Source organism: Marmota flaviventris, chromosome 8 (genome assembly GCF_047511675.1).
Source record: "Marmota flaviventris isolate mMarFla1 chromosome 8, mMarFla1.hap1, whole genome shotgun sequence".
NCBI lineage: Eukaryota > Metazoa > Chordata > Mammalia > Rodentia > Sciuridae > Marmota > Marmota flaviventris.
The window spans coordinates 69,065,614-69,077,674 of record NC_092505.1 but is presented as its reverse complement, the minus strand read 5'-3'; the positions used below and the strand labels follow the sequence as shown (position 1 = coordinate 69,077,674).

At 34.4% G+C, this 12,061-nt stretch overlaps 2 protein-coding genes across 10 annotated transcripts in view; one reads left to right on the top strand and one right to left on the bottom strand.

The window, feature by feature from the left end:
* Positions 1-11,203, bottom strand: part of Cip2a (cellular inhibitor of PP2A) — a 35,373-nt gene extending 24,170 nt beyond the window's left edge. For 3 of the 4 annotated variants that reach the window (XM_071615822.1, XM_071615824.1, XM_027943206.3), the window contains exons 1-7: positions 11,060-11,203; positions 8,925-9,072; positions 6,400-6,512; positions 5,049-5,143; positions 4,398-4,494; positions 2,890-3,012; positions 2,600-2,745 (exon numbers count right to left, since the gene is read on the bottom strand). In XM_071615822.1, coding sequence (XP_071471923.1) covers positions 2,600-2,745; positions 2,890-3,012; positions 4,398-4,494; positions 5,049-5,143; positions 6,400-6,512; positions 8,925-9,072; positions 11,060-11,161 — 824 coding nt within the window. In that variant the 5' untranslated portion in view covers positions 11,162-11,203. Of the gene's footprint in view, positions 1-2,599; positions 2,746-2,889; positions 3,013-4,397; positions 4,495-5,048; positions 5,144-6,399; positions 6,513-8,924; positions 9,073-11,059 lie in introns of those variants that run through there. The other variant, XM_071615825.1, reaches the window with a different exon arrangement.
* Positions 11,204-11,280: 77 nt separating this feature from the next.
* Positions 11,281-12,061, top strand: part of Dzip3 (DAZ interacting zinc finger protein 3) — an 87,664-nt gene continuing 86,883 nt past the window's right edge. For 4 of the 6 annotated variants that reach the window (XM_071615376.1, XM_071615377.1, XM_071615372.1 and 1 more), the window contains exon 1: positions 11,348-11,898. The gene's annotated coding sequence lies outside the window, so the exon portion shown is untranslated. Of the gene's footprint in view, positions 11,324-11,347; positions 11,899-12,061 lie in introns of those variants that run through there. The other 2 variants (XM_071615374.1, XM_071615375.1) reach the window with 2 other exon arrangements.

The following is a 12,061-nucleotide window of genomic DNA, read 5'->3' as shown; positions in this document are numbered from 1 at the left end:
AAACACATGATACTGAACTCTAGGAGAGGTACCATTCATGCTATGTTCTATATAACTAAATTGGAGAGAGCTCACAGAAGAAGAAATGTAGAATGTAATAATGCAAAGTAATGTAAAATATAACAGTAAAATGGAAGAACATGTGTGATGATACAGAACAAAGAATGGGTATCAGGCCTAGATTTGTCAGGGCAGGCCTAATTAGGTAATGACATTTCTTAGACTTGAGTATTAGAAGAATAAACATGAGTTAGACATATAAAGTTTTTCAGCCTTACAGAGGAAATAAAAAAAGAAAGTGTGAAGAGGTTGCCAGGGACCCCGATTTTGGATGAAAATTTGGATATATACCTAAAAAGAAATAAGGACATATGGTTAAAGGAAAAGCTGACACTGAGCATGTTTATAAGTAAAGGAGAAAGAGACAATTCAGTGAGACGTACAAAAAAGATGGAGAAACTGCTAACTGTAGGACAGAATAAGACTTAACACATATAATAAAAAATATTTATTAATGAGACAAGAACTGGTATAAACACAAATAAATTTGTCTGCAGACAAAGATTTGAGCAAACTTCAGTCAGATGGGATTCCATTTCATTTTTTTCTGTGTGTTAAACAAAGATAAGGTAATCTGCACAAAAGGTGGCAAGAAGAAAGCAACAAATATTTGAAAAAACCATTGTAAGCAATGAGAAAGGAAGTCAACTAGGAATCAATAATTCAAGAGGGCCGGCCCAGATAAAGTTGTGTGATTTGTTGAAGTTGTGATTAGTAAGCTAGGCATTAAGTTTGACTTTGGAACAGACTTAAGACTCAGGTTTGCTAAATGGTATAACAGGTCTACAAGTAGACTTGTAATTCTTGGGTTCTAGTCTTCTTGGATTCTAGACTGGACAGAGGAAAAAGTAGATAATAAAACTGTGATATTTTCAGAAGCAGTGATCAAACAATGTCTTACTAATGCTAAAACAGATTATCTTTCTATACTCCTAGGAAGATATAGCTCAAAGAAATTTCCAGTATACAAAGCTGTCAAGCACTACCTGGTAGCCAGAATGAATACACATGGATATTGAGACACTTATAAAAGATGAGAAGAGGCAAGTAAAGGGAGGTCAAGTGGAACAAAAAGTGCTGTCATCTATAGAAGTTTAAAGAAAATAAAGTGAAATACTAATGTAAATTCCTCTTGGGTTTTATAAAATATTAGTTACCCATATATAAGAAGTCAATTTTGCCTTAGTCCATAGCATTGTTTTTCAAATATTTTTCTTTCTTTTGTACAGGGGATTAAATTCAGGGATGCTCTACTACTGGGCTACAGACCCAATCCTTTCTAATTTTTTTATTTTGAGACAGGGTCTTGCTAAATTGCAAAGGCTGGCCTTGAACTTGTGATCTCCTTCCCTAGTTGCTGGAATAATTGTACCAATGGATCCAGCTTTTTTTTTTTTTTTTAAAGTTCTTTTCTTTCTTTTTTTGGTGGTGCTAGGGATTGAACCCAGGGCCTGGTACATGCCAGGCAAGCACCCTACCATTACCACTGCTTCATATCCCCAGCCCTTCCCTTTTAAATTTCTTCATTCTGTTTCTTTTTCCTTTCCTTTCCTTGTTTTTTTTTTTTTTTTTTTTTTTTGTACTAGGGATTGTACCTGGGGGGTGTGCTTAACCACTGAGCCATATCTACAGCCTTTTATTTTTCATTTTGAGACAGGATCTCGTTAAGTTGCTCAGAACCTCAATAAGTTGCTGAGGCTGGCTTTGAACTTGCAATCCTACTGCCTCAGCCTCCCAAGCCCCTGTGATTACAGGCAAACACCATTGCATCTGGCACTTGATTCCATGTTTCTTAAAAATCAGGAACTGTCTTTACATTTTGCTACTGCAAGAACCCATCCTTCCTGAGTGTCTGATAATAGTAGGAGCTCAATAAATGTTTTCCTATTTGTGAATGATAACTTAATTTAACTCTTCAAAGCATTTTCAATAATTTCTTCAGTCGGGACCACAGTGCTGCTTAGGCACTATGGAAATTTAACTTAAGATGTTAACAGGCCATGAGATCTTTGGAAAAGAGCTACTACCCGATCTCAAAAGATAGATGGTTACATGAAACTCACTGATAGAAAGGACATATAAACATTCCATTTTAACTATGACACAAAAGTGGCATGTACCAAGGAAAACATTAATATTTTGACAAAAAATTTAAAGTCATAGACATACTAACATAAATGTTAATAAAAATATTCTTTCAACGAATTATAATGTTCAAGATTTAAAATTAATTTTAAAAGACACTAGTTAAGAATATCTACATCTTTAGATAATGACAGCAGAATCCTACTGATGTAAGACATAGTTGAAACATACATATACCACCCCATCATCACCAACTTGTTATATTTTGTTATGGTTCAGGAGAAAAAGAATGGGAATTAATAAAAATATCAAAACATTTCAATTTAGTATTCTATGAATCAGTAGAATACAAGTTTATCATCTTAAAAAGTAGTTTTATTTAGCAAAAACAACACATCTTAATTAAAAAAGAAAAAAGAGAGAGAGATCCTATATTTAATAAAGAGTGTCATACCTGGTAAGATAATCAGCAATTTTTGGATTCTTGAGGAGATCCATCAGTAGATCAACTGAATACTTTCTTGTTAGGGTACCATCACCATTTATAAGAATATTGAATATTAGTTGAAAAGTCTGATGAATGTTTCGAGCATGAAATAGCTTAAAAACAAATTAGGAAAAGTATATTACATAAAAAAATTTAAGTTGACACCATACTAAAATGCAAAAAAAAGCTTCAATGATTTTTTAAAATATCAGAGACTATAAACACTCCACACATAATAGAAAAATAATTATATTTACCTTTTCCCCCACCTCTTCATTTAATGTCAAACTGGATAATATTGAAAGTGCAAACACAACCACAGTTAAACTACTATGGGCTAGGAAGGTTATAAGAGTTCGATAAAAGGATTTCACATTACTCTGAGGAAGAAAAAAATTAAAAATGAATTAGAATAAAAAATTATAAGTTTTATATTTCAGTTTAAAAAGTGAATGTTGCACAAAGTGGGTGAAAGTATTATTAAAAATCATTATCAACTCTTTTCAGTAATGATTGCCATCTTTAAAAGATGAATGCTCTAAAGGAGCAATGTATAACAAAGATAAATTTAAATTTAGAAACTGTTTGACTAATTTTATAAACAAAAAGGATCTACAGAAAAAATACAAATTTGGTAAACATGTCAAATTGGTGGGAGATCAATTTTTCCCAAGCTTTGTCACTTCAAATAATGCACAGATAATAAATGTGTCCCTTCTAATAGTTCAAAATGGATACAGAGAAAGGAAAAAGCTTAAATACTACAGGAAGTTGTTTTACTATTTAAGTTAATAAAAACAGTAATGAGGAACTCTCTTAATTGTGGTATAAAGCAAGAAAATATTCAGTCAGTTAGACAATTTATCTTATTCTGAGGTAGCAATGAACTTTTCTCATTTGCTAATTACCATTTAGACTTATGAGACCATTCATGAGGTAAGATCGGTAAGTTCATAAACTACTAAGAGTAGTATAGATAAGTACAGTCTTCATAAAGAGCAGTTTCTATGTAAGGAATTATGAGCAAATGTTTATTATTTATTATATTTAAGTGTTTTCTGAATATGGACATTATTTTTTATTCAGAAATTAAAAACAGGTGTGTATACCTACCAACCCACCCATACATGGAAGCTTTCCTTTTTCTAAAAACCTTTCAAACCCTTTAATGGCTCAAAAATCAACTCCACTTCCAAAGTAAGACTAGGTCAATAAAACCCAGCACTTGAACAATTTTAATAGCATTTAATTTAAAATCAAAAAGGTAATTCAGAATATTGCACAGTAGAGATGTGTTCAAAAGCAATTCAAGTAATCAATCAACTTTCCCAATTTATTCTACTTCTATATGTGATTCTGTTAGTTTATTTGGATGCTTTCACTTACAACAAGTACTGATAGTTGATACTAGGTGATTACTCATGGACCTTTCTGGAGGAGTTGTCCTTGACAATGCAGACTCAGGTAAATGGGAGTGCTAGTGACATGCCTGCATTATTAGCACAGAATAACTTAACAATTCTTGCCTTATTTCATGTGACAATGGAATACTACAGAGAAGGAAACATTTTAGATATCAATATTTGCATTAATTCTGAACTTACATTGTCTTTGAGAAATAACATATATAAAACTAGAATATTTCAAGTCTTTATATGATAATCTGACACTACATTAACTTTGATGTATCTGCTGGATGGTCTTAAATTAACCTTTTTTTTTTTAAAAAAAAAAAGAAAAATATGTGTAAAAACAAACTTCTTACCAAAGTCTTTATGTGTGTTTGAACAGAAAGATTGTGCCGACATAGATTTGCCAATAATCCTAGACAAGGCATTGTTAACTCATCTTCAGATGATTGACTGTTATTTTATATTGGTGTTTAAAAAAAAAAAAAAAAAAAAAAGACAAAAAGGATTAAATACATTCTATCAATCAAAATGATAAACTAATTCATATATCTAATTCCTTTTTATATTTAAAAAGTTTAACATCTGAAGACTGTCAAGCTCTGAATAGTAATTAATAATTATTTCACTCTTTGAAACTAAATTAGTCAACTTCATCATAGAAATATGAAAATAACTGTCAGAGTGACAATGTGCTATTTCATTGATATATTTCCTATCAAGAAGATTAAGCATATATACAAAATGTCCACTTTCATTAACTTTTTCCTGCCCAAACCAATGTTTCATGACTCCTAGCTATGAAAATTGAAGCAGTTCTTCTTTAATTCTGTTTTGATCTTTAAAATCATCTAAGAGGACCAAATAAGAGTCAGTCTCACTTAGTTTAAAAAGTACAAAAAAAAAAAAAAAAAAAAAAAAAAACTAAGAAAAATTAATCTATCACATCATTTTAGTTTAAAAATAAATCAATAAATTATTTGGTTACATGTTTAGTGCATACTCACATATGATCTATCAAGAATGTAATTAATTCATCCATATTGGCACCAGAATGGAAAACTTTGACATTATAAGTTAACCTCTGCAGAAGCTGAATGCACTAAGAATAAAAAAATACGTATGAATATAAACACATAAAAACCCATTGGTACCTACTCACATGACTGGGCAGTTGCACATATTATGAGAATGTCATCATTTGAAGAGGCAAAGGTTAGGGCAAGAATTTTGTCATTTCTTAGAGCAATATTTTTTCCTTTATTTAAAATTTCAAACACATACAAAGTAATGAGACTAATAGGAAGCTTTGAGTTTATCACTTAATTCACACATTTCTACACATTCTATATGAAAAAGCATCACCATTGTTAACAATTTGGGAGTGGTATAATTGTATCTCTCAGGGGTTCACTGTTATTAAAGGTTTTTTTTTTTTAAAAAAAAAAAACCTTTAAAAAGGTTTGGTCCCCAGGTTGATGCTATTAGGAGGTGGTGGAACATCTGAGAGGTGGGGCTTGGTGCTAGGTGTTTGGGTCACTGGGTACATGAAATCTTTCTCATGTGTCCTCTTTGGTAGTTCTCAAGAGAGGAAGGTTGCAAAAGGAGCAAGCTTGGCCCTATTATCTCACTATGATTATGCTCTTGCCATTGCTCTCTGATATGATGTGACTGCAGCCATAAGGGCCTTTGTCAGAACGGAACTGATATAGATGCCATGCTCCTGAACCTCCCAAACTGTGAGCCAGTAAACCTTTTGTCTTTAGTGTACTCTCTCAGGTTCTGAAAACTTAGTAACATAAAACTAACATAATCATCAACATTGTTCACTTAATCATCCTACAGGTGAATAGGGAGTGAAACACATACATAGCTCACTAATCGATTAAAAGATTTTTTCAAATTGAATCAATTCTAAAATTGCATGCCAATTTAATTGCTGATGTTTCTCCATCTTACAATTGCTTACATTTTAGATTCAATGAAATTTCATATATTTAAGAGTTTTCAATCTTTACTAAATAAAACTATGACCATAGCTTTAATTTTTGTAGGATGTTTCCTCAATAGATGGAGATTAGATGCCAACTCAAATTACATTTTAAATATGAATAGCTTACATTTCAAAATGCAGACATCTGTTATAAAGTAGATTTGGGTTTCTTCAAGAATGGTTGTAGTATGGGTAAAATTCCTTTCTCTAGAAACAATTACATGTGTGTCCAAACAGCTCTTTATGAAAAGAACCATGCCTAATCATGTTGTTATATCATCATATAGAGTTTAACAGTTTATAACCAATTTTGTCAATTTTGATCTGGAAATAAGTGTTACAGCATACTATGTGGGTATGCATACCTGCAAAAACACTGAATCACTGTGGCATGTGCTGCTCCGACAGATCACTCCTGCCAGCACACTATTCAGATTATATGTATTCTGAAGACAATCTCTGGTTTCATTGTCTACAGCTGTAAGTTAAAATAAAATGGTACAAACTATATTTTTTAAAAATTATTTTTAGATATACATAACAGTATAGTGCATTTTGACATATTATACATGCATGGAGTATAACTTCCCATTGTACATGATGGCTGTACCCGATGTGGAGCTACACTGGTTGTGTATTCAATGAACCTAGGAAAGTTAGGTCCGATTTATTCTACTGTCTTTCCTATTCCCTTCCACTCTCCCTTCTCTTCATATTTTTTTTTAATATGGACTTCATGAATGAAGGTAAAGTAATTTTAAATTTATTTCACATAAGTTGTCATTTAAGAAAATAAAGTGTGAAAATATGGTTACTTATCAACACCCTCCAATTCAGAAACTCAAATGATTTCTCTATGGAGAATAAATTAATATGAAAGAAAAAACTCATTTTACATCCTTATAGAAATATTGCTATTAACAGATTATCACATTGACTTTGTTGTAAACCAGAAAGCCTCTACAATATAAATCTATTAAAGTGTATATAACTTAAAATAAAGATTATCACTTAAAAATTGTCTAGTATATTTAAATGTTGAAATAGCACCTAAATTGTTGGTGGGTGTTAGAAGAGGTATAACTGTTTTAAAAGCAATTTATGCAGGTGGCGCACCCCAGCCAGATGCTAAGGAGGCTGAAACAAGCATATCGGAGATTCAATGCCAGGCTCTGCAAATTAGTGAGTCCCTGTCTCAAACATAAAAAATAAAAAGGGTTGGGAATATGGCTCAATGGTTAATGGTCCCTGGTTTCAATCCCTGGTATATAAAGAAAGAAAAAAAAAAAAAAGCAATTTACTTCCTGAAATGGCTATCCAATTTTAAAATGACCTGAAAACTTTACTCGGAATTTTTGAGGGAAATTACATAAAAAAAAAGTTCATTGCACTATTGAGTTTATTTATTTTTTGGTACTAGAGATCAAACCCCAGAGGTAGTCACTGGTTTACACTGTGCTGTATAGACAAAGAATGGCAGAAGTTCAGAAGAATGAATAATCCTCTCTCACACTGATACCCATTTCTGCATACTCAGCAGTTGTTTCCATAAGATCTGCACAAAGGCATTCACTATCAATGCCCCCATGCCCAGCACACTATTGACTCTAGAAGCAAAAGTTGAAAAATAACATCACCATTAGGAGAATGGCTACATAAATTATAGCACCCTCTAATTATAGTAGCAGACAGCTACTAGAATTATACTGATATAGGATAAAACATCTGGTGCTCTACAACACCAACTGCATTGAAAACAACCATCTAAATATCTAAAATCATTTGTTCTAAAATAGAAAAATACCTAAAAAGATACATATCAAACCAAAAAAATGAGATTTCATCCCCAAAGGTGAATGCAATGATGAGAAGAGCTGTGGTAATGAGTAAAGACTCATCCCATCTTACTCTACAACTAGGCTTACTAATTTGGTAAAGCCATTACATTATATATGTGGTTATTTAGATTTAGATTAATTAAAGATTTAGTTTCTCAGTATTGTACCTATACTTCAAATGCTTAATGGCCCTGTGTAGCAAGTACTTACTTGACTGGACAATAAGGACCTAAAAAATTTCTATCATTAAAAAAACTTCTATTCTTCTATTGGACAATGCCTCCCTGTGCTAGTATTTCCATATCACTTGAATTTATTAAGCTTATCTTCATTTTACAACTACACAAAGAAATATCCCACTCCCACCACCCCATGCTCAAATGAGGGGTGGGGGCTAATCATTAAGTAAATGCAAAAGGAAAAAAATTAGAAAAAGCAACAACAGTATTTTTATCCCTAGTTCAAAATTCTCTGTAATGTCTATCACAGAAAAAATGATCTTTTGGTTGGTAACTATGATTTTCTGAATGGTGTATTCAATACCGCCATTATGTAGGTACAGATTTTTGTAGTTTATAAATTCCAAAGCAGCTTAACATTTCCCAAACTGCATTCTTTCCTATAAAACATGGAATTTTTGAAATGCTTTTGATTCCTTGACCTAATATTTTAAGAAATGACATATTATCCTTTTTCTAAAGATTCACAATTCAAAGTAACTCTGAAAAGTTCTGCAATGAAGAAATCTTTTGAATGTGACTTGTTCTCCAAGGGAATTTATAATTAAATTTGGACTATAGAAAATATTAAATTAGGGGCTGGGGATGTGGCTCAAGCGGTAGCGTGCTCGCCTGGCATGCGTGCGGCCCGGGTTCAATCCTTAGCACCACATACAAACAAAGACGTTGTGTCCGCCGAAAACTAAAAAATAAAATATTAAAAAAAATCTCTCTCTCTCTCTCTAAAAAAAAAAAGAAAAGAAAATATTAAACTAATATATTTTCCAAAAACTGGGAATAAAAAAAAAGAAAGAAAGAAACTAAATGCATTACCTAGTTGAGACAGCAAACTGATAATACTTAAGATCAGTGAAGCACTTATGTTTGGGTCTTCCAGTAGCTCCACAAGGCAACTCAAGCATTCACTTGGTAGTATCTGATTTGAGGTAAACAGTCGTGTGAGCTTTTGTCCAGAAATTACCTATTAAATGGTATACAAAATGTGTTAGTTAAGAGTTGGCAATTTTCACCTCTTCTTCGTTTCAAATAATAAGCTCAGTTTTTTCAAAGTGCTACTGCCACTTTCTTTCCCATTATGAAAAATTCACACATCCTAGATTATCTAATCCTCCTTCACTAGCTACAGTAATCACTTGGATCTTAGTTTAAATTCTTCCAGTCAATTTTTCTTAAGTCACTTACACCATATAAGTTAGGCTGACTTGTAGCCTACCATACACTATACCTCTTTTTCATGCGGTAGCAAACTTTTGACTATCTAGTAATATTTGTCTTCCATACTATATTGAACACTCTACAAAACCCTAGACTGAAAATTTGCCCTTTATTACTTATACATTTATTTTATAAATGAATTCTAGTTTCACCAACTTTGAGGGAGGAGAATGAAAAAAATGAAACCTCAAGGATAACTATGGATTGCTCCTTTGCAAAGATAAGACCTAAGTCCAAAAAGTAAGAGATAATGGAGAAAATAGTTTAAAAAAGAATTTTAAGTAGCCAGGATAGGCATTAAAAATTTAATTTTTGTTTATTCAATTTTTCATTCCTTTCTTACAACCAACAAAGAAAGGAGAGTCACAATGTAAAGTTTGGATTGAAAAACAAAACCAGCTGGCAGAAAGCATGAATTTCCAAAATGCTTTACAAATTATTCATTATTTAGCATCTTGTTATATTAAGATAGAAAAACCATTAGTTACTTCAAAATTAGATTAAATCTGTTCTAAATACTTTAAAAATTTTCTGCTTTATTATCCCTCTAATCTTTCTTTGCCTGCTTTATTATCCCTCTAATCTTTCTTTTCTGATCTTTTATTCCCTCACCCATGTTAGTTTTCTTTGAAAGCTTTAGTGTTAAGAGTTTCACATTATCTGTTCCCAAGGAGTATGGGTTTTACAGTATTACTAAAATAAAGTCTGTAAGCCAAAAAACACTAAGTCAAAAGATGAAAATACAAACAATGAGAACATATATTTTGAGGTACAGACCTTCTAAGCATTGCTCTTTTACCTACTGATAACTATAGTCCTCTAGAAAATTAAGACCATACTTTTTGTGTATTGGATACTGGGGATTGAACCCAGGGCACTTTACCACTGAACTATGACCTTTTCAAAAAATTTGAGTCAGGCCCAGGCTGGTCTTGAACATATGATGTTCTTGCCTTAGCCTCCCAAGTAACTGAGATTATAGGCATGCACCACCAGGCCCAATCTGAATGCTACTTTTAATTTCTAGTCACAAGGTTACTGTTGTGAAATACCATCATCAAGAATCAGCTTAGCCTATAAAGAACCAATTAAGAAACTATGAACAAATAGAAGGAAGACCACTACAATAGTGGAAGTGGAAACAGGAGGGGGAAAGAATAAATACTAGCGACTCAAGTAGAGACAATTATATTCCATGCTTGTATGATTATGCAAAATGTACCCCAATATTATGTATAACTATAATACAAAAAAATCAACTAAACTTAGCTTTGTGAATCATAAAAAATTCAAAGCTCAAGTTCTGCATGGGTCTATATAGACAAAGTATGGAGGAAGTTCGGAAGAATGGATAATCCCCTTTCACGCTGACACCCATTTCTTCATTCTCAGTTTTTTTCTGAGAGCTGCACAAGGCATTCACCATCAGAAATATATCGCCTACCTAAATGGCAAAATTAAAAACTATGAAAACACCAAGGAGTGGTGTGGATGAGTGGGCCCAAATTTCCCACCCGCTCTTTTCCTGGAGTCCTCCGTAGGCCCTCCTCTCTCGCTGCAGCCACCTGAACGCTTATACTCACTCGCCCTTATAATACAAAATGACAGTTAAGAGAGTGAAGAGCTGTCCTTTCCGCCCCAAGCTGGGGCCGCCACTCCCCGGCCACACCAGGATCCGTGGTAATTATTAAGGACGGAGAACCCAATTTGTCCCACGCCGCGAAATCCTTTACCTCCAAGTGCCGCAAAAGCTGAGTAGCGTTCGCTTCTGACTTAACGGCTTTGTATTGACTGATGGTCAAGAGCAAGGACTTCAAGCAGGCGGTGGAGTCCATCGGGACAGTCCAGTTCGCAGTGCTGGTCTAAAAGCCGCCCAGTCTCAGTCTGGGGCTTCCACTGTTCACCGCGCTTTTTCGTTTTGCGGCTCCACCCACTCCCAGTTGTTTCCGGTTCCGGTCGAGCTCCGGAAGTTTCGAGACACTCTGGGGGACTGCTAGGTCTGCGGGGAGGGGTGGGCCTAGGGGTCGAGGTGCTCTGGGGGTCCGTGAAAGGGATTGAGAGGCGGCCTCTTAGCCCCTCTTACACAAGAGGCCGCGAGGTTTCAGATTGAGCTCCGAGAAGACGAGAAATCTCGCGATAAACGCGATTGCGGCTTAACTTGTGGAGGGGCGGTTAGGCTCCGGGGGTCGGCCCTGGCTAAGTAGTGTGTTCTGTTTTTGTGTGTTTCCTCGGCCTTCACGCTGGCGGGCCAGTTTTTTTCTTTGTGCATCATCTTCTACCAGAGAAATGGTCGCTTTCCCCTAGTCTAGACAGGGTGAGGAGATCTGAGGAGCAGAATCTTTGGGTCCTGGATTTTGACGCGGCCTGGGAGGGGCCTCAATTTTAAGTCTTGCTGCAACCACTCCTTATGCCTAGGAGTGAATATTTCTCAGAGAGGACCTGTGTGTGGTACCTGGGGTTCTACAGCAAGTTAGTTATGCCCTTACACTAGTGCCAAACTTCCTCCAGAAAGCTACCTCGGGGACGCCTGGGCCAGGTATTGCTCCGGAGGATGTTCTCAGCGTTAATTTTTGTAAGCGAAGTTGTCTGTGTGTCTAGCATGTCTTGTAAAGTTCGATGATGGCGAAAATGACACTTTGCATTTTTTGTTGAGAGGTAATATGCATGTGTATAGAGTGAAGTGAGTAACTGATTCTGGAACTTTCAACGTAGTATATGCTAATGACGAATAAAAC